Below are 27,567 nucleotides of genomic sequence, written 5' to 3'. Positions count from 1 at the left end.
TTTTTTGTTTTTTTTTTTTGGAAAGAAATTATATTATTATAGAAATTAATACTTTTATTTAGCATCGGTGCTTTAAATGAATTAAAAGTGATTATAAAGACATTTATAAAGTTACAAAAGATTTCTATTTGAGATAAATGCTGTTCTTCTGAACTTTCTATTCATCAAATAAACCTGAAAAAAATTCTACTCAGCTGTTTTCAACAAAATAATAACAATAAATGTTTTTTGAGCAGCAAATCAGAATATCAGAATGATTTCTGAAGGATCATGTGACTGGAGCAATGACGCCAAAATTCAGCTTTGAAATCACAGGAATAAATGACATTTTAACATATATTCAAATAGAAAACAGTTATTTTAAATAGTAAAATAGTAATAGTAAAATAGTACAAATATTTCAAAATTTTACAGTTACTTTGTACTTTGGATCCAAAAAATGCAGGCTTGGTGAGCAGAAGAGACTTCTTTAAAAAACATTAAAAATCTTACTGTTCAAAAACTTTTGACTGGTAGTGTAGAGCATGTTATCATTATTTTTATTTTTTTAAATGATGAATCAGGTGAAACATAATTTATTATACATTACTGCATTACTGATAACTAAAGTAAGTAATTACATCAATTTGTCACTTTGGTATGGAAATTAGCAGGTTAGTTACTATTGCAATAAAGTGTTATTTAAAGTGTAGCTTAATAAACTAAAGTCATTATGCCCATGTGTTTTCATGTGTTTATGTTATATTTTCAATTAGGGTACTGTACCCCATTCATTTTTTTTTCAAAAAACATGCCTGATTTTAATTATGTTTGTGCTTATTTGTATTATTTATTTATTTATTTTATTTTGTCACAGTTTTGAATGATGCTTTTTGTCATGCTTTTACAGTCCAGCAAATAGTGGAAATTTTTCGTTTAACGCAACCTCTGTGGACACAAACATTTTCTCACAGTACACATGTGTTTTGACACATAAAACACTCTAGAAAAAGTAGCACTATTTACAGATGGTGGAAGGTTACATTGCACACACACACAAACACACACACGTGACCCAGTGCACTTGGCATCTTGTGTTATCATTCGCTACCTTCATCATGCTGGCATAGGCCTGTTTACAAAGAGAAAGAAAAAAAACACCATTTGGACAATGCAACTATTTCATGACAAATATGTCAAATCAAACCTTCTAGTTAGATTGGTATTAAAGAAATAGTTCACACAAAAATTTAAATTTGCTCAATATTTACTCTTCCTTAGGCCACCCAAGATGTATAAGAGTTTGTTTATTCCTCAGATTTGGAGAAATGTAGCATTACATCACTTGCCCACCAATGAATCCATTAGAGTGAATGGGTGCCGTCAGAGAGTCCAAACTCATTCTGACGGCACCCATTCACATCCATTGGTGAGCAAGTGATGTAATACTACATTTTTCCAAATCTGATTAAAAAAAAAAATAATAATAAAATTCTTCCAAATCTAATGAAGAAACCAAAAATTTGGTGAAATGTAGTATTAAATCAATTGCTCACTAATGGATCCTCTGCAGTGAATGGGTGCCGTCAGAATGAAAGCCCATTACAGTTGAAAAAACATATCTTTCCAGTCAGCACTTAGTCATTTTTACAATATACTCATAAGTTCATAAATTCATTCTGACGGCACCCATTCACTGCAGAGGATCCATTGGTGAGCAAGTGATGCAATGCTGCATTTCTCCAAATCTGTTCCCATGAAGAATCAAACTCATCTCCAGCTTGGAAGGTTTGAGGGTAAGTACATTTCATTTTTGGGTGAACTGTTCCTTAAGAGTATCAAAGTCAGCATGAAATCCATATTATATCAGAATATTTACTTTCGTAAAGAGTGTGAGTTACCTGTGAGTGTCTGAACGACTAGCTGCCACTTCATGTGAACAAACTGCATAAGACAAAGATATAAAAAGAAGACACAGGTCATAAACAGAAATCTGGAGCCACTGCTACAAGGCCTCATTAGAAGTTGGCGTTACTCCACTGACTTTTCCAATAAAACCGAAGTAGAGCTTTTATTTTTTCTGCCAACTTGACAAATGTGGCCTTGCATTAGAGAATCAGCATTGCAATCTACAGTGTGACTGAGTGATTTTCAGCTAGAGAGAACATGACTGATGTGGGATGGATGGAAGGGTTGCAGCAAGGCCAGCTGGCAGATCAAGGATATAATGAGGGATGAGGCTTGATGCCACGCAGCAGCACAGCAGCAGAGCACAGTCCAAGGAGCTAAACGGGACTAGAAGTGGGAGAGAGAATCTGAAGAGCAAAAGGACGGGGTTAAGATGACAATGATCATGGGGAGGCGATACGTTCACATTTACTGCACTCTTCCTGCAGTAGATCTCTGTGGGACTGGAACTGTGAGGATGTGTGTTATAATGCAACTGAATGAAAGGGTCTTACAATACGGCCATGCAATACTAAATCATTCACTTTTTTTTAATATATATATTATACTTTGTAGAATATTTGAGATAGTATATTTCATATTTCACAGAACATGTCTGTTGGAATACAGAACTGAAGAAAAATTACCTTATAAATTTTTATTTATATATTATTTTTTAATATACATTTGTTGGAGTTCAAAATTGAAGAAAAATAACCTTATAAATGTTTATTTTATTTTATTTTATTTTTTTATTTTATTTTATTCAGTGGGCTCCAAAGAGGGTTATAACATATATGTAAAATAAAAAATAAATAAATAAATAAAATAAAATAAAATAAATACAAAAATAAGGCCATGCAATACTTCATAAATTATTCACTTTACAAATATATTAGAATATACTTTATAGAATATATGATGTAGTATATTTCATATTTCACAGAACATATTTATTGGAATATAGAATTGAAGAAAAATAAACCTTATAAATTAAATGTTTATTTATTTATTTATATTTATTTTTTTTTAATATACAGTGGGCTCCAAACAGGGTTCTAAAACTTAACTAAAACTATAGCATTTCTTTTTACATCAAATAAAATAAATATAAACTGCAATAAAATAAAATAAAATCGTAATTAAAACAAAATAAAATAAAGCCATGCAATACTTAATAAATTATTCACTTTAAAAATAATACTTTGTAGAATATATGATGTAGTACAGAACTAAAGAAAAATAAACCTTATGATTTATTTATTTATTGTTCGTTTGTTTGTCTGTTATATACAGTGGGCTCCAAACAGGGTAAAAACACTTAACTAAACCATAACATTTTTTTTTACTTGACATAAAATAAATATTAACTGAAATAAAATTAAAATACAACAAACAAACAAACAAAAAAATAAATACAAATTCATATAGTTGCCAAGGCAACATTTCTCATTTCCATTTAGTTTAACTTGTACTAAAAAACAAAAACTGAAATAAAATAAATAAATAAATAAATAAAATTCAACAATAATACCAAAAACTAATAAAAGTGGCAAAAAACACAAATAAATTACTAAAACTTTAACTACAATTAAAATGATAACAGTAAATATAAAAATCATTTTAAAAGAATTAAAAATACTATAATATTATTTTCTTTGTTTTATTTAATACACTTATGTAACCATACATAAGACACCATATTTCAAAGAAAACAGAAGTAATTAAATTTATATAGAAAGATTTTCAGCTAAGTTCAGCTAATTGCATTTCCCATTAATTTAAACTACAATACAGTTTTATTTAATTGCAATTAACATGCATTTAATTGTCTGAAAACATTACCTTCAGTTTGCACTTAAGCATATTATTTTAAAGTATGTTATTTCTGTAATAATTACTGTTTTTCACAAGGGTATTAAAGACTTCCTTCTTAAGGTCAATTACACTTGAACCCTCTAAAATAAAATAAAATAAAATAAAATAAAATAATCTCATCCAGGTGTGACCTAAAGATGGTTTAACACGTGAAAGTGTAAATGGTTTGATGTTAGTCAGTGCCTAAACCTCTGATGAATGATTACTATTATGGAGGAGGACGAACACTGAGAGAACATTGACTAGCTCTCAGTGGAGGAGGAACAGAGCGCTGATGATCTAGGAGAACACAGAGAGCACACACAACACAAGCAGGCATGTTTCACACCCACCAGGCCAACGCGCACATGTGCGCCTCCCTCAGGAGTACGCCGAGGCTTTCTTGCTGGAGTGGGACGGGGGGCGGCGGGCGACGTAAGAGGGGGGCGGCACCCTGATGAAGGCATGGGGGAGGAGAAGTGAAGTCGTGAGGTGAGTCGGCGTGGATGTGACAGAGAGGACGGAGGAAAGTGAGTGGAGAGGTGGTGTGTGTCACGAGGAGTTCAGATAGGAATAAAATCACAATTATATTAGCCTAGAGAGAGGATAACTTTAAAGTGGACGATAAGTGATGACCCAGCCATGCATCCTGAAAAAAATTCTGCTACTTATTCATTATTATTACCTTATTTGATGATGCTGAGTTCAAAAATATTAATAAAAAATGTTGCATCATCTACAGTTTTTTCACTAAATAAAATGTATGTATCAGCTTTAAAGGATTAGTTCACCTAAAATAGAAAATTTGCTGAAAATGTATATGAAGATGTAGATGAGTTTGTTTCTTCATCAGATTTGGAAAAATGTAGTTTAACAACACTTGCTCACCAATGGATGTGAATGGGTGCCGTCAGAATAAGAGTCCAAACAGCTGATAAAAACATCACAATAATGTACAAGTAATCCACACCACTCCAGTCCACCAATTAACATATTGTGAAGCCAAAAGCTGTGTGTTTGTAAGTAACAAATCCATGATTGAGATGTTCTGAACATTGCTTCTGGCTAAAATATGAGAATATCAGTGTCTATAATACTGCTTTTTCCAGTGAAAAAGTCACCTCGTCTGAATCAAAAGAGAACCAAACAGTTTTAAACAAATATGTGGGTGGATTTTGATGTGAGAGGACAACAGGAGATTTTTTTTCCCCGGAGGAAGTGTTATTATGAATTATGGATTTGTATTTTGCCCAGAAACGACTGTTTACAATCACAACGCCTTAATGATGGATTTGTTTCTTACAAACATGCAACTTTTTGCTTCTCAAGATTGATGGACTGGAGTGGTGTGGATTACTTGTAGATTATTGTGATTTTTTTTATCTGCTGTTTTGACTCATTCTGACGGCACCCATTCACTGCAGAGGATCCATTGGTGTGCAAGTGATGTAATGCTACATTTCTAGATGTTCAAATTTTTGGTCTGAGGATTTCTTCATCAGATTTGGAAAAATTTTGGATTACATCACTTGCTCACCAACGGATGTGAATGGGTGCCATCAGAATGAGAGTCCAAACAGCTGATAAAAACATTACAACAATCCACAAGTAATCCACACCACTCCAGTCCATCAATAAACATCTTGTGAAGAGAAAAGCTGCATGTTTGTTAAAAAACAAATCCATCATTAATGCTTTTTAACTTTAAACCATCACTTCTGGCCAAAATGTGAGTCTACAAGTTGTCTCACATCAAAATCCCCCAACATATTTGTTTAGAACTGTTTTCTCTCCTGATTCAGAGATGACTTTTTCACTGGAGAAAGCAATATTATGGATATAAGACTTGTTTTAAGCTAAAAATGTCATAATGATAGATTCGTTTCTTTCGAACACACAGCTTTTTGCTTCTCAAGATGTTAATTGGTGGACTGGAGTGGTGTTGATTACTTGTGGATTATTGATCCATTGGTGATCAAGTGATGTAATGCTACATTTTTCCAAATCTGATGAAGAAACAAACTCATCTACATCTTTGATGGCCAGAGAGAGAGAGTAAATTTTCACAAATTTTAAATTTTTGGTGAAATATTCCTTTAATGCACTTATCAAGATAACAAACGTCAACAAATGTCAAAAGTATCAGTTTTAAAATATTATATTTAAATACTCAAATACTAAAAAAAATAAAGAAAAAAAATGTTCAAAATAATATGTTCAAATGCTCATTTTGAATAACTTTACACAGGTTTACGTAAAAAAAACCCCTCTCATTTCTGTCACTTTTTAAATGTAGTAAAACACATGTAGCAGAAAATCTGGGTCATGTTTGCATTTTCTTCTGTCCATGGCCATAATTCTAACCTTGAAATCAAGGTTAGGCATAAAATGTCATAAATGTGAAAATCACCTGAGAATTTAACAAAATAGTTGCAGTCTGGCTCAGATAAAGACAGGAATCATGTCTTTGTGGCAGTTTTTCTGCTTTTTAAGTAGTAATACAAGACTTTTTCCCCTTACAAATGGATGTTAAAAGCAAAAATGCTACGAAAAGCACATCGTGTTTTGTGAGAAAGTGACATGCTAGAGCAAAACACATTGTGTTTTTGGAAACGGCAACCCAAATTAGTAAGAAACAAGTATTGGATTTCATTCAGCAAATATAATGCAGTCCGGTATTGTAATTAATCTTAATATAATGTACTTTAACGGTATTTTTTTGTTCAAGTGATTTGTTAAGAGAGTTTTGACCAAACCTCTAATTCCTGTTTTGTCCACATGGTGGCACTTCGCAAAGCAAAAACTGCAAACTAAGAAAGGTTGTTTTGAGCTTTTTTAAGACTTCAGAAACCAGCTGAGTCATTAACGGTTTTCAAGCTGTGAGCCATTAATGTGCATTATGAATAAAGTAGAAGAAGCACAGACATCAAAGCACGGGGGTGAAAGAGAAAAGCTGCTTGCCGTGGCAGTATGCAAAAGTAGAGCAGGAATACAGACAAGTGTTGAGAGTTTGCATGTGTGTGCTCTTACCAGCTGGCTCTCACAGCTTCAATATCGCTGACTAAATTTTGTGCAAGGCATATTCCAAATATCTGTAGAAAAAGAGAGAGAAAGATGAAGTATAAATAGCAGATGCGGACAGCGACTGCAGATGAAGCCGTTCTCACCTGCAGCAGAGCGATTCCTATGAAGATTCCAGCCACGACTGTCAGGTTGTCCTGTAGCCATTTCTCAAACTGCGGCACACAGCCTTTGACATAAATGTAATTCCTCTGCTCCGCATCCTAATGACCAACAAATTAAATCAGCATCAGTGTCATTTGTCCTCTGTCTGCACATGCACAGTACCGGTCTAAATTTACAACACTCATTTATTTCCCATGTCATTCTACAGAGCCTTCATCTAAAGGATTAGGTGTATGTTTTGTTTACATTATATACATCACTGTAAAACAAAAAGATTTGTTCTGACATTTTTAATCTTTTTTAAAGTCTCTTCTGCTCACCAAGCCAGCATTTCTTTGACCCAAAGTACAGCAAAAACAGTAAAATTTTAAAATATTTTTACTATTTAAAAAAAAAAAACTATCTATTTTCATTATACAATATACCATTCAAAAGCTTGAAGTCAGTATATATATATAGATATTTATTTATCAAGGATGCTTTAAATTAATCAAAAGTGATGAAAAAGACATTAATAATGTTACAAAATATTTTTATTACAGATAAATGCACTTCTTCTGAACTTTCTATTCATCAAAGAAACCTGAAGAAATCTACTAAAACATAATAATAATAATAATAAATAATTAAATAAATAAATAAAAGCTAATCAAAATATTAGAATGATTTTTGAAGGATCATGTGACTGGAGTAATTATGCTAAAAAAATCAGCTTTGAAATGACAGAAATAAATTACATTTTAAAATATATTCAAATAGAAAACAGTTATTTTAAACAGTAAAAAATATTATACTGTACATTGTACTGTTTTTGCTGTACTTTGGATCAAATAAATGCAGGCTTGGTGAGCAGAAGAGACTTCTTTAAAAAACATTAAAAATCTTACTGTTCAAAAACCTTTGCCTGGTAGTGTATATATATTCAACATACATAATAAAATATTTTGTGTTTGTGTGTGTGTGTGTATATATATATATATATACACACACACACAAACACAAAATATTTTATTTTAAACAAATTAAAAATTTTTAAATGAATAAATTTAACCTAGTAACAAAGAAAAATAATAATAATAATAATAATAATAATAATAATAATAATATATATATAGTAATATTAATTAGTATGTGTGTCCAAATATTTGCTCAATGAGGATGATTTTGCATTTAAAATAAACAGGACAAAATACATTTTTGGATGCTATTGAAAAATGTCTGATTTACAGCATGTCATTGTCTTCTGCAACGTTTCTGCTGTCAAAATATTTGTTTTGTGTGAGATTACATTTAATTTCAATTCAAAATTACAATTTTTACTTTAATTTTTGTACTTTGTAGCATCACTTATTTTATACAAATATCTAGCAAAACCTGCTTCTTTTCTGCTCTATTAATTCCCCATTCATGCTTTTAAAAATTTTAAAAATCCTTTTAAATGAACTTACTAAATCATAACTTTATGATAAATTATATTGTTAGGAGTTAAGAAATTCTGCTTTTATATGCATGCATATTTATATTACGCCTATGTGCAGTATTTTGAATTACTTTCCATTGTGTATAAGATGAATAATAGCTTCCTTTTTATAGGTCAGCCAAAGTGGCTTTTACTTTGAGAGTTCTACAGGAGATATATTGGCTCCCAGAAGCACCTAGAGGTGAAGTGCAGAAGGCAGAGGAAACACTGCCTTCATTTAGCCTCAAACTGATGTAGGGAGTGTGGAAAGTCATAAGAGAGCAAGACTCACCGATTTCTCCCGAACATCATATCCACACTGTGTGTTGATAACATCCTCCTGCAAAACACGTCATAGATGTGGGATTAATGGAAGACAACAGTAACATTTCAATTTAAAGGAAGCATGCTGACAGTCAGAAGAATTCCAGTGTGGGTAGAGTGAAGAGATAAGACTGCAAATAGCAAACTCTGAGGGAGTTGGTTTGCCATTTTTAATAAGTTTCCTCCTTACAAACTGGTAACAGGATGTGCCTGTCATACTTCGAATCTTCATGACTTCTTTCACCTTAAATAGTTGTTGTTCCTTTTTGAGCAACAGTTCTGCAAATCTTGTTGTTGCTTGTTTCATTTGTCCAGCGGTTTTATTAAATTTCAATCGAACATTACATAAATTCATAAACTCTTTATTTACTCCTTAAAGTGGTTAAACAGTTATAAACTCTTTATTTCGTTCTGCTTTTCTTATTCTAACATACCGTCTGCAGTTTCCCTCACGCTGAAATGACGAATCGATGCATTCACAGAACAGCTCATTGAATCATTTAATGTCCATGATGTTTATTTGTTATGAGTTAATAGCTCATAACAGGCCATAATTCTACTACACTGTAGATGTTGTGCTCCAAGTGCTTGTTCACTGTCTGTAAAATGTTATTTTTACTCTGTAGACCAAATCCTGTTTAATACTCCCCTTTGGTTTCATTATTTTGTCATGTATTGTTTGCACTTTCCTCTCTCATGATTTTAGTCTCTCTTAAATCACAAAGACAATGGCATACAAATTGTGCTTAGAAAAGAACAGAATTAAAATTTGTGGAGTCTCACTTGCATCACATTCAAATAAAAATTTAATTAGTTAAAAGAATAAATTCACTTGCTCACCAACAGATCCTTTGCAGTGAATGGGTGCCGTCAGAATGAGGGTCCAAACAGCTGATAAAAACATCACAATAATCCACAAGTAATCCACATGAATCCAGTCCATCGATTATTGTGATGTTTTTATCAGATGTTTGGACTCTCATTCTGATGGCACCCATTCACATCCATTGGTGAGCATGTGATGAAATGATACATTTTTCTCCGAAGCCGTTCTCATCTACATCTTGGATGGCCTGAGGGTGAGTACATTTTCAACAAATTTCCATTTCTATAGTTTCTATATATTTTCAGTCAGTTGTAGGGTTGTGACGATGAGGAAATTTCCCCACCGGTTAATCGACACGTGACAACACCGGTAATACCGGTATCACCGTGGGGGTGGGGGTTTCCTCTTTTCCTCTTTTTCCTGCGTTTAAATAGCTTATAAATGCGTGCGTATTATACTTTCACTTTCAGTTTTGCGGGAATTGGCAATTCGGCGTCAATTGTTTGAATGGACGACAACGAAAGTACAAAAAAAAAAAAAAAAAAAAAAAAAAAAAAAAAAAAAAATCACTGATATTAAACAGAACTTTTATTAACATAACGAAAAAAAAAAAACACAACGCCATTCTCTTTCTGTAAATTCGACTCCTCGTTCTCCTCACGTGATAAATGAAATATGACGCATTGTAGCCATGTTCAGTTTTTAATTATAGTGCATGCTCTCGTCTTAAGTAAATTATTTAGAATTATATTTTCCATTTAATTCAAATAAATATTTAATAAAAAAACGAATACTTAAAAAAAAAAAAAAAAAAAAAAAAAAAAAATGTGGGGAGGGTGTCACGGTGGAAAAGTGATGTCACCGGTGTTGCGTCTTAAAACCGGTAACACCGTCAACACTGTCTATCGTGGCAAGCCTAGTCAGTTGTCATATAAATGTACATCTTACCGCTGGGTCTTTGGTGCAACAGGAGAAGGGCACGCCACATTTTTCTCGGCTGGGGTTGCTGTCTGTGCAGTTGAAGTAGATGTTGAGGTTCCAATCATCTGGGCCAAATGCCCCACAGCATTCCCACTAAAAGACACAAATATTGTGCACGCAATTACATTTCTTTTGGAATGCACTTTCAGCATACATTTTAGATAAAATTCCTATAATTTGGAATATTCAACACAACTCTAATAGGAAGCATTACATGCATTAGACTGTATCAGTTTAATGCACATCAATATCACAGATGTGGCATGAGCAAGCTACTACCCCCCATGTTCTCCCATTATACTAGTATGTGATGTTGACATGCAGTGCTTTGCTGTGTCTGTCTTCTTTATCATGCAAGGTCAGCAAGGAAATAACATGACAGCATCCGTCTGACTCAGATATCTAATTAAATCTGTCCTGAGGAAAGGCATCTGCTGGGAAGAGATCTGCAGTAGAGAGCACAAAGCTGGAAAAAACAAGAGTAAAGCTGCAGTTGCAGTGCAGTGTGGGACTGTAGTAAGGTTTTGCTCAGGAAACAACGTTGACTTACATCGTTAACAGGAAACTGAATTTTGCCATATTCTAACCTATGATAGTTGTTAAACTGTTAACTGAGTAGTGAAAAAAGACATTTCACAAAACAGCTGCATGTTACTTTATATTATAAATAAATATAAAAATACAGAATATGATGAATATATGAAAAAAATGTAATAAAACATTAAAGTATAGAATATGAATTCCTAATGAGAGAAACATCATACTTTTTTAACATTGTGAAACAAACGTTTACTAAAGCATAAGATATGTTTGCACTTTAAATGCTGCAACATTTAATTCCCGAAACAGTTCAAACGTAATTAAAGCTGCAAGCAGCTCGTACCCGGGCTCACCACCACCCGACAGCAACGGTGAGCAATATGCATTTAAATTTACTGAAAGTACTGCCACGCCCCTTGTCAAAGAAGCAAGTTCTGTGTACAACTGTTAGCGCAAGCTAGATTAAAGTGATTCTTACATTTTAAATATGGATTTTTTTTTTTTTTACAAAAACGCATCGATTCGCTACAGGAGGCCTTTATTGACCCCCCTGAGCTGTGAGAGGAACTTTGTATTATGGATGGATGCACATTATTGGACTTGTTTTGGACTGATGAAGAGAAACACTCATCTATGCCATTCTAAAGCTTGGGAGTGCCAGGATAAATTTTAATATAACTCCGTTTGCATTCGTCTGAAAGAATGAAGTCATATACATCTAGGATGCATGGAGGGTGAGTAAATAATATGCTACAGTAGTGTTGGGTCCTATTGTCAGCCTGCGAGATCACCAATACATGATATCTCCTTTTGGAGTGGACTTTGAGATTTGTAACTTTGTAGATCTTTTTTTTAGATACACACCACACACTGACTAAAATTCAAAAAGTGAAAAAGGCATATAGATGTCTTCAGGCCAAGACGTTAATCAAACTTATAAAGTTTGTTGTGGATTGGACAATGCATGTTTAAGTTAGTGTAAAACAAGTAATTTCCTGTTCCCAGCATGTGGTGCTATGATTATAACGGAATATGGGCATGTGTTTAGGACAGGACTCTTATCAAACATGTTAAGTTTTGGGCAGATCGGACATTGTATGGCTGAGTTATAACAACTTCCTTTTAAATGGAGAAACACTAAACTTTGTCAGGCCACCACAGACACTCTTTAACGAAAACTCAAAATTTTCGCAATTTAACATCACAAAGGGCTTTGGATTAGACTGACCAAATTTGGTGTTGATCTGTTTAAATCCAACGCCTGAAAATTAAAAATAACAGACTTCCCGTTGGGTTTCGCACTTCGTACCGAGGGACTTTTTTGTAGGTATTGGTGAGTTACATGTGTCTACCAAATTTTGTACATTTTGTATGTGAAACGCAGCTCGAGGGGCACTTTGTTGAAATTTTATAGGTGGCACTATTGAGCCATTTTGCCACATTCACTTCTAAAACCCATATCAGATACCACTTTTAGGGTGTGTGCAAAATTTAATGATTTTTCAAGCACGTTTAGGCTCTCAAAAATGCGATTCATGTTGGAAAAGAGGAAGAAGAAGTAACTGAACAATTCCAATAGGGCCCTAAATATGAATGTTTTTACACATATATATATATGTGATATTACTTACTATTATTTTTCAGTTAGTTTTCATAAATAATTATAGGTACTTTGCATCATTTGGTGGCAAAATGCCACCAAAATTACTTAAATTCAATAAATGAAGGCAAAAAATTCACTGTATGAGTTCTTGTCTTTTTTATATTTATGATTTTAGTCACAATATTGTCAAGATTGTGTGTTTTTGCTCTATTTCGCCTGCAAAATTCGTTCCAAACAAAGCAGCAGTAGAACAGTGGTGTAAGAATCAGTCACTAGCTTCTTTCCTAAACAAATTTGCCGTTTTGAACAAATTGGTTAAATTAACTATTCAGTGACACACTCTTTAGGACTTGACGCCACCTACTGGTGGTTTTAATTTCATATTTAAAAGTATCATTTTATTTATTTATTTATTGTCATTTAAAATGTCTGTATTCCAAATTTTATATAAAACATTAATCTCATAGCATCACGCAACTGTCATTAAAACGTTTAAGCAACCCTCTACAGTACAAAAATGGATTTCGTTGATATTAATTTAAATTAATTGGTAACAGTATTTCAAATTCGCTCAAATGTAATGAATACATTCAATTGGAATAAAATGAAACTATACGTTTCTATAAAGTGTCTCTAGATACAGAGTATTTGCTGACCACCACTCTATTGTGCCATCATGCCCTCTTCTCTACATGGTACAGTGGTTTTGAACCTAGTATTTCCAAACTAAGGTTTCAAAATTCAAGTTCAAGAGTAACCTTTTCAACTAAAATACTTTTCAAATAAAAAAACAACAACTTTCATGCTCAAATGGCACCATTTCCTCAGAACGACCCAGTAACCTTCTAAATGTCGACAATTTTTGTAGACTCAAAGGCCTCAGAATAAACAAAATTCTGAGCGGTTTGACATCTTACTATTCAAAGAACGGAAGAAACGTGAACCAGTAAGTGCACAGTGTGTGCTGACAGTGAATAAGGAGTCATCATATCATGCTGTTGCTATGGGAACTGCTTCTGTAATGACATGTGGCACAGATAAACCGATAGTTTGCTTTTTTCCTCCTGTGCAAACACATTTTTATTTCCCTTTCATCTTGTTTACACCTTTCTTCCGTTTTCACTTCTAAGTGTATTTTGTCTGTCTCTATATTGGAGACATGAACACTCTGTGCTCTCCAGCCTGCAGTCTTACATATTCCTGAGTGAAGTCGATGAGGTTCTGCAAGTCAATGTCATCTCTGTAGGCTCGTATGTTGTTGTTGATGAAAAAGTTGAGCTGATCTTTAATCCAGTCTTTAAAGACAAAGGCCAGGACACCGGCAGTCAGCTCCAAGAAGAAGATTATCCCCAGAAACACAGAAAACTGCAAGAGGAGAGAGACACATACACTTTACTACAATCAACAACACTTAAACTTTCATGCAAAGCTTGTTTTACCTCTATACCTTGCTCGCTTTAGTATATATTTTCTGCTCTAAATAATGTAATAAAATGCCAAAATTTAGAGACATAGTCACTGGTGACCTCAGGCTGTAATCGGGTAAATTTAGTGAAAGCTCTAGTGAAATAATATGATGTTCTAAATAATGTTCTCAAAATAAATTATTAGACAAAATAAATTATAGTCAAAATAAATTAACAAATTTATACATGCATACAAAAAAATATATAAATAAATACTAAAATAAATAAAATGCAATTAAATACGTTAATTAAAATAAAAATCGAATTGCTTTATTACAAAAATGTCACTATCTGTGACCTCAGATTGCAATAGTGCTAATTTAGTAAATGTCTTTTTTAAATTATTGTTACCAAAATGATTTGACACTAGTTTTATTTTTGCAGTCTGAGTGAAAATAAATAAACTAATTAATACATGTATACATACAAAATGGCAAAAAACAAACTACAAATACATAAATAAACAAATAAATATAAATACAATTCAATTAAACAAATTAATTAAAATAAAACATATACAACTAATTGCTTTATTTAAAAAAGTCACTAGAGATCCTTGATTGTGATCATGCAAATTTACTAAATGTTTTTTTATTGTTACTAAAATGCATTGCAATTTTTGCAGTCTGACTACAAAAATTTGAAAATAAATACATATATACATACATACAAAATGCCAAAACTAAAAGCAAAACAAAAAAATCTATTATTATTACAAAATTTTAAATTACACTATTGTAATAGTGTAAATATAATTTGTACATTTATTTTAATCATTGTTACTAAAATGCATTAACAATAGTTTTGTTTTTGCAGTTTAAGTCCCAAAAATATTAAAAATTCGAATTGCTTTATTATTAAAAAAGTCACTTGTGACCTCAGATTGTAAAGTATAAATTTTGTGATTTTTAAAAATCATTTTGGCAAATGAAAAACATTTTAAAGTGCATTTGATCCATGTTGCATTCAATTATTTCTAGGAGACATGCATGGTTAGACCTAGCATTGTTTTATATTAGTAAACCAATGACTGGAGTTAGACAAGTGAGCAAAGTACAGTGTGTTATGAACAGTGCTCTTCAATGCATAGTTTAACTGTGTTTTTAATTGCATTTTGCATTTACAAGTGACAAGTAAAATACCAAATATATATTCTACTGTGCCTAAAATGCGTTTATGTACTATCTGAGCAGTTTGTACATGCATTTTCTGTTAGATATTCATCCTGCATGTATTAATAATTGTGGAAACACCCATGCATGTAAGTGTTAAAAAAAAGCAGCTAACTAATCTGTTTTGTAGGAGGCTACACCTACGCCTAATAAGAATTAAAACTTGAAAAACATACAAATTTGAGCAGGAAGGTGTTTTCTCTCAGAGCACCGATACAGCCAGCAAACCCCAAGATGAACATCACCCCTCCAACAACCAGAAACAACCACACCGGATCAAATCCACCCAGATCCGTGATGGAGGAGATATTAGACAGGACTCCCTGAGGAAGACACAGAGCTCTAATTAGTTGAACTGCTTCCCAGAACCTTGAGAATTTGTTTCAAATGTGATCGTTTGCAATTATGCAGATACAAATATTTGCAAATATTTCATTATAAACAGAAACAGTGGGGTCACAAATATGGCACAGAAATTGTTCAAGCAGATCAGACAGAGTACTGAGTGAAAATGTTAAATATTTGCAGTTTTATATAAAACCAAATTGCATTTTTACGTAAAAAAACAACTGCACACATGTGCACACGAATTGAAATGGAAATGGAAAATATTAATAAAAGAACTATAATAGTATTTCAGTAATGCTATATCAACACTTCTCTGTACAGGTCCCCAACAATCCACTGCACCTCATACAGCATGGGACATCGCAAAATTCACATGCATATATATTTTAACATAATTCACATAATATGCTTATCAAAAAAGATAAATTGCATGGATTATGCATTCGATCTTGTTTTCTCTCACCTTCTCACTCCATGCCCACAATCCGATTCCAAGGAAAGCCACACCAAGCAACTACAAAAAAGACAGATAAAGCGTTACTTTTGCAAAGGTGATTCGTTAAGTGTGATAAAACCATTGTTTTAAGAAAGCAAAGCAGATTAAGAAGTTTTAAAAGGCTGTGAAGGTTTTTGTGGTGTTATGCATTGCATTTTATTCAATTATTATCAATATTAAAGGGCTAGTCCACCCAAAAATGAAAATGATGTCATCACTTACTCATAGGTTCATGTTATTCCAAATCTGTATGACTTTTTTCTTTGTGGAACACAAAAGAAGACGACTTCTGGTAAACAAAAAGTTTCAGTTCCTACTGACTTCCTTTATGTGCTCAAAAAAGTAAAATGACAGTCAATGGGAACCAAAACTGTCTGCCGCAAAATATTTTTGTGTGTGTGTTCCACAGATGGCAGCAAGCCACACAGGTTTGGACAACATGAGAGTAAGCAAATAATGACAAATAATCATTTTTGGGTCAACTATCCCTTTAAGTGGCTATTTAACACACAGAAACCATATGTATACCATATAGTTCAGACCAACCTAGAATGTAACATTGTACTCTGATATGGGAATGTAAAAACAAATGCTGTCCATGATTATGCAAAGACTGAAAAATGAATGCTGTTTGGTCATGTGACCAAAAGCACAAATCTTATTGGTTGACCAGTGCAATGGAAAAGAGATTCAAACACCTCCTGATAAAACTTCTGGTGGATTGATGTTTGTTTATTCTAATTTAAATGTTTATTGCTTTGCACCAAATGTTCATCTTGATGTGAACAGGCTTTAACCCTCAGTGAATGCAAAAGGTGCTTTGGTCTCAGGTACATTTCGTGCTTCTCTTTAAAGTGTCAGTAAACAGTAACGCAATTCTTATCTGCTTATATTCAGCTCTTACCAACTGAACCCAGATTACTGTTCTCCAAAGTACACAGTAATGTTTCCATTCCAAAACATCCTCCCCCAGTGAGCCAACGCTGAACACTGGAGATAAAAAAACGACAGGCATTTTATCAGATTCCCTTAGCCTAACCAAACATTAGGTCATGACTCACAACCCACAGAGTGTAAAGGGTGCCAACCTCCATATCTCACTTCTCAGGTTTTTGTTTTTAGTTTCATTCTAGCCTCTCATGTTACACTCTGACACAGTTTCTGCAATCTGCTCTTAAATGGAGGCATCTGAGCACACACCTGGTTGTTCCCATGAGGCATATGTCCTCATTGTGTCCATAGGGCTGTGATTCTACTATAGCTTTTCAGAACTGGAGAACACTGCTTCATACAGTATACATATACATACAGTTTTATGCAAACGTTACATAAAAGATGTTTACATATAGTCCACAAGACCAAAAAATAGATAAAATTAAAAAAAACTCTGAAGTTTGTGAAAGTTTGTGAACCCTTGGCTCTTAATACTGTGTGTGGTTATGTGGATGATCTATGACTGTTTTTTTGTTTTGTTTCGTGATAGTTGTTCATGAGTCCCTTGTTTGTTCTGAAAAGTTAAACTGAGCATTGTTCTTCGGAAAAATCCTCCAGATCCAGCAGATTCTTCAGTTTTTCACCATCTTTTGCATATTTAAACACTCTCAGCAGTGACTGTATGATTTTGAGATCCATCTTTTCAGACAATTGAGGGACTCCAACACAACTATTAAAAAAGGTTCAAACATTCACTGATGCTCAAGAAGGAAACACAATGCATTAAGAGCCGAGGGGTGAAAACTTTTGAACAGGATTAAGATGTCCAAACTTTTCTTATTTTGTTAAAGTATAATTTTTTTTCCATTTAGTACTGCCCTTCGGAAACAACAGAAGATACCTGGATGTTTCCCGGAAGATAAATTAAGTACAATTTAGCTTTTCTCTTCAAATTCAAAAAGTTTTCGCCCCCCCCCCCCCCAGCTCTTAATGCATCGCATTTTGTATGATCTTTCTTATTTTGTTAACAAAGGGGTTTATATAAAAGGGGTTCCCAGACTTTTGCATAAAACTGTACATAGTATAATCAAATACTATGATTTTTTTTAAAACACTCAAATATGCACTGTGTTCACATTAACTGTAATGCTTACAAATCCAAAGAAAAGTACCTGGGGTTACATTTACTCCTCAAGATACAATTGTACTGTTGGCAGATTTTGTATATTTGAAATTAAAATTAAATTAAAGGAATAGTCAAATTTTAAAGAAATAGTTCACTCAAAAATGAAAATTTACTTACCCTCAGGGCATCCAAGATGTAGATGAGTTTGTTTCTTCATCAGATTTGGAGAAATGTAGCATTACATCACTTGCTCAACAACGGATCCTCTACAGTGAATGGGTGCCGTCAGAATGAGAGCTGATAAAAATATCACAATAATCCACAAGTAATACACACCACTCCAGTCCATCAGTTAACATCCTGAGAAGTGAAAAGCTGCATATTTATAAGAAGCAAATCCATCAAGACGTTTTTAACTTCTTACCAAAATACTAGTTTATAATCCATAACAAGGCTTCCTCCAGTAAAAAAAGTCTCCTGTTGTCCTCTCACATCAAAATTCACACACATATCTGTTTAGAACTGTTTTTACTTGTAAACAATGCTTGATCTGCGCATATTTCTCTCCTGATTCAGACAAGACAACTGAAGAAAGCAATATTATGGATAAAGGACCTGTATTTTTAGCCAGAAGCAACTGTTTGGAACATAAAAACGTCTTAATGATGGATTTGTTTCTTACAAACACACAGCTTTTCACTTCACAAGACGTTAACTGATGGACTGGAGTGGGGTGGATTACTTGTGGATTATTTTTATCAGCTGTTTGGACTCTCATTCTGACGGCACCCATTCACTGCAGAGTGATGCTACATATCTCCAAACCCGATGAAGAAACAAACTCATCTATATCTTGGATGGTCTGAGGGTTAGTAAATTTTTAGGAAATTTCCATTTTAGGTGACTGTTTTTTTTTAACTGTTCTTTTAAGAACAAAATAAAGAAAAAATGTGATGTGGGTGGAACGTCAGCTGCGCCATTACATACTCATTATTGCTTTCAACATGAACACTGTGTTTCATAGCGGTCAAGACCTTTAGTCAGATCACCTTGTATATCTCAAGCCATGAGAGACTTGGGAAACTTCCAGAAATTCATTCACTATTCAAGAAAACACTCACAGCTACGTTTCGCCAAGTCGTTTCAGTCTAAATGGCCCTGTCTGTCCCTCATAACGCAACATCTTTTCATCATCAGAGCGCCCACTGTGCGCTGGACTATGCCTCACACAAGGGTTTTTGTGTACATGAATCATTCAAGACAACAGTACAGTGATTGTGGGTGCGGGGTTTCTCTCATACAGTAGTTCTTTTACTAAAAAATGAACTCTAACTCAGATAACGTACAGTCCGTACTCTATTTACACTGGAAAAAATAGGTTTTAGATTTACTTTCACTCAGAAATTGCTAGTAAATTTCAAAACATAATCCAATCATTTTTGTTTTATTTACAACTTTTAAAAAGTCATCATCTTTAACAGTGTAATAATTACTATGTTCACACTTTTGAGACTACTGAGACCAGTTCTCACTATTAATAAGTATTAATGATGACTTTTGCCTCAAACTCCTAATTTGCTGCTTATAAATAGTTAGTAACGTAGTTGTTAAATTTAGTTATCAGGCAGGATTAAGCCAACATGCTGGTAATATGCATACTAATAAGCAACTAGTTAACAGAGAGAATTAGTCCCTAAACTAAAGTGTTACAATTATTACATTTAAAAACTTTAATGTATTTTTGCAGAAATATCCTTTCGAAAAATGATTAAATTAATACTGGTTTTGTGATGGTGGACCAGAATACTCTGGTCTTAGATTGTGAAGGTGGTTGACCAGCATAGTACTTCTGTAGAAAATAGTTACAAGGCCTGAAGTTGGACCCTGGCAATGTAATTTCTCTCCCTTTTTTTTCTTTTTTTTTCCTCAGCAGGAATATGGAGCCAAATAACAGATATGGTTAGGTTTGAACCATTTCCCATCTAGAGACGTGCATCAAAACAAGCTGGTTATTATGTAAAGACTCTTATCAGCACCATCAGCGGTTAGCTTCAACTGTACACAGGAAGAGAATAAACACACAAACAAAAAATAAACACAAATCATGTAAAGTATACAGATGTAGAGAATGCACACTGCTGACATATGAAAGGATGAAGGATATAAACATAAAATAAAATTCACCCTATCTATTTTCTAAATGCAAATGCTTATTGCATGTTTAAACAACCGAATTTTAAAATCAATGCACAAAACCAAGTTCCCACAGTACATTTTGCTCAAACCCATTACACTTGGATGCATGTCAGAATATAGAAGAAAAGATCTCTTGCTTCTTCTGTTTTATCACTTTTTTTTTGCAAATTTAAGGAATTTGAAAATATAAAAAGTTTTTTTTTTTTTTTTTTTTTTAATTAAAGTGGTTGCTAATAGAGGGAGACCTTGAGAGTGAGGCATGAAGGACAATTTGGTTTCTTGGACTTGATTACAAAAACAGAAGTTCTGGAGTACAAAGGATCCATTCATTCCCATCCAACTTTGCACGACACAATGGAGCGAACCGGAAAACATGCAGCTTCACAGGGTGTTGTTTGTGATATTAAAGCTGTACACACACCCAGTTCTGTACTTCACTCTGTGGACTGATACATAAATAAATGCATATTCCTTCCTGGCTGTTTGCACATGTTCATTAAGCTTTCTAAACTCAAGCAGTGTGAAAGGTATATGGCATCAGACACTAAAGAGTATTAAATGGATTCGCAAATATTCCCAGAGCAAACATGCATTATTATGATCATTTCTATAACAGCCAGCTGCTGCATTAAAGCTTAAGCATAATGGCTCTCCTGTGCTCTGCTTTACAGTAGAGAATTATATAAGATTACTGCATGCAATGTATGGACAATAGTTACATGCAAACCATAATACGTGCATTATTTTTAATACTTGCACTTACTTTATATATAATTATTTTTTTTATGTAGTTTAGTACAGGACTGAAGCTGAATTTAAATAATCCAGTCTTCAGAAATCATTGTAATATGACATATTTCTTATTATTAACAATGTTGAAAACATGGTTTTGTTGAAGCAAGGATACACAAAATTGATCAAAAGTGACAGAAGAGACATTTATTTATCAAAGAATCCTGGAAAAAAAACAAAACAAAACAAAAAAAAAATAAACATAAGATTGTTAATAACTGAACACCAACCATAATTAATCATACGAGCAACAAATCAGCATATTAGAATGATTTCCAAAAAAAGAAAAAAAAGAAAAAGAATACAAGTTTAAAGTCGAAATATTTCAAGAATAAAGGTGCAGTTACGAGTAGTTACGAGAAGTCTAAACGTTTCGAGAATAAAGTTGAAATATTACGAAAATAAAGTTGCAATATTTTGAGAATAAAGTCGAAATAGTTTGACAATAACGTCAAAATTATGAGAATAAAGTCAAAGTGCTTTGAGAATAAAGTTGAAATATTATAAGAATAAAGTTGAAATGTTTCGAGAATAAAGTCAATTATGAGAATAAAGTCAAAGTTTTTTGAGAATAAAATGGAAATACTATTAGAATAAAGTTGAAATGTTTTGAGAATAAAGTTGAAATATTATGAGGATTTTGAAAATAAAGTTGAAATAGTTCAACAATAAAATCAAAATTATGAAAATAAAGTCAAAGTGTTTAGAGCAAGTCGAAATTATAAGAATGAAGTCGAAATATGAGAATAAAGTTGAAATATTTCAAGAATAAAGGTGAAACTATGAGCAAAATTCAAAATAAAGTCAAAATTATGAGAATAAATTCAAAATCTTTGGAGAATAAAATCAAAATTACGAGAATAAAGAGAAACAAATAGTATGAAACAATATGAGAATTAGATACATTTTGACATTATTCTTGTAATTTTAGCTTTATTCTTGAAATATTTAGACTTTAATCTTGACTTTAATCTTGTAATATATATATATATATATATTTTTTTTTAATTTCCCACTAAAACGCTGTCATAGAAAACAGTTATTTTAATTTGTAATAATATTTCACAATATTACTGTTTTACTGTATTTTTGATCAAATAAATGCATTTATTACTGTTTTAAGCATGAAAACATTTTAATATACATTCATAATGTTATTTTGCCTCATTCACAGCATAATGTAAATACACAACCTTTTTAGTTTGATATATTCTTGTTCACCATCTGGCATACTCTTAAAGGAAATGACATACACCTCAGTAAAAACATTCTGTATGTTAGCCAGAAAAATGTCACGCACAAACAAAGGAGTGCTTTGACTCAAGGAACAAGCTAGCAGAGCCTGACTCACTTTCAATTTGGAACAGCATTCAGGCAGTGTAACAACACCAGAGCAATATTTTTGAGGTGTTATATGCTAGCGTGCCAAAATAAAACTATTTCTTTAGCTGATTTTATTTCTGTCGTGCACTAATCTATGTTACTCTTATATATGCTATTTGCAAACTTGTTAATACAAAATCTAAAACACTTCTTGTACACCTGCTCTCATATAATGAAAAGAGACATTTTAATTGAATACATCTATTTGGGAGGTTGGTTTACTGGTTTATCTGAGCGTCCTAAAGGGGTTTCATTAATGTCAGCTATATAAGACTACTGTGCACTGCAATCTGACTATAATTAGTACAGCTGCTTTCTGATATATAAGGGAAATTACAGCTTTTCATTATGAGTCATCTTTCAGGAAAATACGTGTGTGTGTAAGCTGTGCCACAAGAGCCTTTTTGGCAGTAAGCAGCAAACAAATACTCTAGTCAATATTGGTTTCACTATCACTTTGTCTTTGTCTTTGTTGTGAAACACCACATTGAGTTTAAACTCAGATTTCTTCATTATTAATGATACTCAGAGTGATTGCAATATGGACTGAAGATATCCCCACATGCACAGAGCAATATGAGACAGCAGTGAACATGTACAGTAACTAATATAGCAAGTGTATGAAGTTCATTGAGTTCTGTACAGTACCACAGTAAACACTCAATAATAGCGGCCTCATTACTGAACCTCACAGAGCTCATGTGAAAGGATGAGCGTCCCAGATAATCAGTGAACACTCCAACTAGGTAAAAGGAAAAAAGGACGCTGATCTAATTTGTAAAAATAAATCTTACTGCATCAGGCTTTACACACTTAAAAATAATGGCTCCAAATAGGAATTTTACAGCGATGATATGGAAAAAACTATTTTGGTTTCCCAAAGATGATTTCGGAGAACAGTTCTTTAAAAATAACCATTTTTTCTTTTCTTCACTTTTTGAATTTTAGTCAGTGTGTGGTGTGTATGTTTGGGTGTAAAAAAGATCTACAAAGTTACAAATCTCAAAGTCCACTCCAAAGGGGGATATTTCGTTTTCATAAAATCCCTTTTCAAGAACTACAACGAACGGCTCCTTTGGACTACAGCGTTTCCGGATGTTAGTTTTCAATGTCCCGCATATTAATAGCGCCTCCCTGATTAAATATATATTCCCCCCCAACTCCCCCCCTCCCTCCGGTGTTTCCTTCCTTCTGTGTGAGCTACTGAAATGAGCTGCACTGTGAAACAGCCAATCAGAGCAGAGCTCATCATTATTATTCATGACCCTTCCAAATAAGGTAATAACAGGCAATTTCATTCTAGGGACAAATCCTAGGGTTGTGAACAGACATGTAAAACCGTTTCTGGAGAATTTTTTCCCTTACCTAAACCACATACCTTCTATGTAGATATCAGAGAACAATTTAAAATATTGTATCTATGCATTCTATGGCACCTTCAAAGGGGACCTATTATGCAAAAATCACTTTTATATGGTGTTTGAACACAGTTTTGAAAACAACCAGTCTATAATGGTAAAAATCCACCCACTCATTTTTTTACAATCCCAGTAAATTATAAACAGTCTTTCTGAACACACAATTCCAGATTTCTCCCTACGGACATGTCATCGTACTGTTATTACTGTTATTACATTACTGTTTTCTTGCTGTGGTTGCTGGAGATGTACAATGTCAGCGCCAAAGAGGCATTACAAGTGTTGTGTTTTGGATACACCAACAAACACAGGAGTCTATCTGAGCTGCTGAGGACACTGTGGTTAAAATTCATTGTCAAAAGAAATGTCCTGGCAAAAAAATTGGTAAAGTCCCCTATATGTTTAGGGATCAATATCAACGCTTTGTGTGCAAACATCAGCTCCAGACAAAGTAAGTCACGCGTTTGTTTTCCAAATTGCCTTTCTGAAAGAGCTTCTTGGGAGTCTGTGAGGCTAATGTTGCTAAAGATACCATAGTCTCCACCTGTTTTCACTGATGCTGCCTTCACGTGCTACCAGAATAATCATAAATAGGAATGTGGTAGTTAAGAATTGCATATGAAAGCAAACTGAAGTCAACCACTTGAATTTGACGAGCTCATAAACACAAAGTTTGTGATAGCATTATTTTTATCACATCATGCTCCCTGTCTGTGTAATTCATAAATGCGCATTTAATATGCACAGTGCAATGAGATGACGGACTTATAAACTGGTTCGATTCTGGTTCGAACATATAAGGCTGAACACGGCTACTGAGTTTCTGACAGTTTTTTTGAGAGCGAGACTGTCCTGTTTTGTTTTTGATGGCTCTTGAAGCTCCGCCCTCTTCTGAAAAGGAGGTCGGGAGCACCAGCTGATTTGCATTTAAAGGGACGAACACAAAACCGACTCAATTTGGCACATACCCTAAGGGGCCAACGACGTTTTCAACCAAAAATGGGACACAACAACGGCGATTTGGGGATTGAAAATGCATAATTTTGCAAATGGTTTTCAAAGCACAAGAAAACAACGTGCGAATCTTTTGGGGATTGTAGACAAAATGTTTACAAACAATGACAGCGCCAACTACTTTTGGCAAATGGTTTTCAGCATTTGCCACAAGAAAATCGAATTTTTGAAAATCTTGTACACGTGAAACTTTTTAATAAAAGGGAAAAAAAAATTACAGTTTTTGTCAAGTTGTCTTGACGTAGCCTAAAAGTGGACATCAGAGACTTATTTTGCATCTTTACAGCAGGTCAACTTGAAAGTGAAGAACATTTTAATAAAAATGCTGGGTTGTTTTAACCTAACTTTGGGTCAAATATAGACTAACCCAACTTTTGGGTTAAAAATGTAACAGTTGGGTTAGTCCATATTTGACCCAAAGTTGGGTTAAAACAACCCAGCATTTTTTAACGTGAACTTTCTGTGTATTGGAAAGGTTCTGTGGACGTTTAAGGTTCTTCATGAGAGTGTAGGAGCGTTGTAACATGGGCTGAGTTAAAACATCATCAACTTAACCAATTAAAAATCAGTTACAGGGGTGAAATCACTATTGCACAAGACCAGCAGCCTCTTGGGGAGACAGTAGAAGGCTAACGACTCTTTACAGAACAGGATTTTCGTATTAAGTTTTCAGTTTTGGAATAAAACAGGTTTTCAATGTGGCATTTTACTGGCCACAGAAGTTGGATTACAAAATTGACAGCACTTATTTTTTCCTCTTTTACCTACCTAGCTAAACAAATAAATAAAGTTTACATATGTATGTGAACTAAAAAAAAAAATAAAAAAATCAAGGAAGCACATTTTTGGAACCTGTCATTATTAAAAATTAAATTTAAAATTAAAATTTGTTTAATATGTTTACAATTTCAAATTGTAAATTAGGGATGGCACAATAAATAATTCTGAACAGCTGAATCTGAGCTCTATTGTGCACAAAATTAAAATGAGTGCACAAGTGCAAATCTATTAGTGTTAGAACTCTAATATAAAAGGTAGGTGTAACAACATCACTCTTTGTACTTGAAATTATTTTCAACAAATTAGGAATGAATTGTAAATTCAGAAACTATATTTTGAAGCAGACAAGTATTGGAATATTATATCAAAGTTCTAGACAGGCTACAGCGCAAAAACAGAGTTACAGACGCTGAAACAAACTGTGGTCTATGAGTAGGCTTCCTTTGAAATCACTGCATTTTTATAGTCACGATGTAATCTCTAGTCACTCCAGCTATTGTGTTCAATCCAGGATAGAGGATCCATATGTTTGCCCATACAGTAAAGTCGATGCATTGCTTCACGGAGAGAAGAAAGCCGATTATCTGTAGTACGCACTTGACTCGGCTGCTATCATGAACATCTGAGATAAACGGATGGAAGATCGCAATGAAATGAGTTTATATGAACACAAACACAGGACGGGAGGCTTCTGCTTCTCGTTCAACGTAGAATAATCGACAGGTCTTGATTTAATCGACATACTGTGCCTGTCTTGTGCAGTATAACACCGGTTTCACGCGTTTCAAACAAACGAACAAAGGAGCTGAATGGACTGACGTGCATATATACACAGTATCAGACTCACATTCACATGCAATGACATAAAGAAACACTGATGCATTATAAACAAAGACATGGTGCTGCAAACACAAGCTCTTACCCAAAATAAAATGTTAAATCCAAATATGAAATATTTGATGCAGCAGCTGACTTCTTGACCCTTGTAATGCTTTCCTGACATCATTTGGCTCGTTTTCTCCAGCACGAACTACTGGGTCACATAAAACGCGAAGCAGGTTCAGTTTGATTATTCCGTTCTTAGGACATCGATGTCAAACTGTCCCAGCAATGTTATTATCCGCATAAAAGAAACATAATGCTGAGCAACTTCAACAGCGCCTAAATCAAGAACAAGGCTGACTGTCATTTATAAACAAATCCGCTGACTTTGACACAGTGTATCTCGAAATAACAACCCCTTCTTCTTCTCTGCAATTAGTTCACATCGCTCTTTTTTCACTTGACATGGCTGCTTTTGATTGACAAGCGCTAGTGACCAATCAGCTGCTGGGCTTCGATCCTTTCCCCACTAGGATTCCCCGCCCCCCCCACGAGCACGCGCATAAGTAGTTTGACACTCTGTTTACTTTGTAACACATGGAAGATTTAGAACGATCGCTTAATTCGTAAACTTTATTACTTTATTTTAAAAAGTGCTGTCTTAATGTGGAGAGACTAAGATCAGTGGTGTTTTTACACAATAAATATAAATATTTAAATATTGTAGATTTTAGAAACTAAAATACTTTTTATAATATTGTAAACATAAATTACATTAAATCGTATAATATGTGGGCCTAAATAACCATAAAATATTATGGAATATAGAAAACTGGGCTTCTACTCACAATTTACATACATTTTTAAGAATATAACAATTAAACTGAAACTTTGGCTCTAAATCTGAAATCACTGGAAT

General features: G+C 33.6%; 1 protein-coding gene across 3 annotated transcripts; it reads right to left on the bottom strand.

Annotated features, from left to right (window-relative positions):
• Positions 1–773: 773 nt before the first annotated feature.
• tspan5a (tetraspanin 5a) lies at positions 774–27,132 on the bottom strand. Of its 3 annotated transcripts, XM_051114715.1 has the most exons (11): positions 26,749–27,132; positions 16,152–16,202; positions 15,517–15,663; positions 13,897–14,067; positions 10,527–10,652; positions 8,721–8,768; positions 6,951–7,067; positions 6,814–6,875; positions 4,137–4,237; positions 1,881–1,923; positions 774–1,111 (listed from the first exon to the last, which is right to left on the bottom strand). In XM_051114715.1, the coding sequence occupies exons 1-9, from the start codon at positions 26,830–26,832 to the stop codon at positions 4,165–4,167; spliced, it is 879 nt and encodes a 292-aa protein (XP_050970672.1). In that variant the 5' UTR covers positions 26,833–27,132; the 3' UTR covers positions 774–1,111; positions 1,881–1,923; positions 4,137–4,164. The 3 variants fall into 3 exon arrangements, with proteins under 3 accessions (XP_050970672.1, XP_050970673.1, XP_050970671.1); XM_051114716.1 differs by lacking the exon at positions 4,137–4,237; XM_051114714.1 differs by lacking the exons at positions 774–1,111; positions 1,881–1,923; positions 4,137–4,237 and having other exon boundaries at positions 6,810–7,067.
• Positions 27,133–27,567: the final 435 nt, after the last annotated feature.

The sequence above is a fragment of the Labeo rohita genome, chromosome 7 (genome assembly GCF_022985175.1).
Source record: "Labeo rohita strain BAU-BD-2019 chromosome 7, IGBB_LRoh.1.0, whole genome shotgun sequence".
NCBI lineage: Eukaryota > Metazoa > Chordata > Actinopteri > Cypriniformes > Cyprinidae > Labeo > Labeo rohita.
This window is presented reverse-complemented; position numbering and strand designations above follow the sequence as displayed.

What these genes read in the sequence shown, in the direction of transcription:
- tspan5a (XM_051114714.1), bottom strand. Translation starts at nt 26,832, where the DNA reads ATGATGTCAGGAAAGCATTACAAGGGTCAAGAAGTCAGCTGCTGCATC. An exon ending in TGTGGGCATGGAGTGAGAAG is followed by an intron (nt 15,664 to 16,151) that starts GTGAGAGAAAAC and finishes TGTCTTCCTCAG; the next exon opens with GGAGTCCTGTCTAATATCTC. An exon ending in GTTGCACCAAAGACCCAGCG is followed by an intron (nt 8,769 to 10,526) that starts GTAAGATGTACA and finishes CGTGTTTTGCAG; the next exon opens with GAGGATGTTATCAACACACA.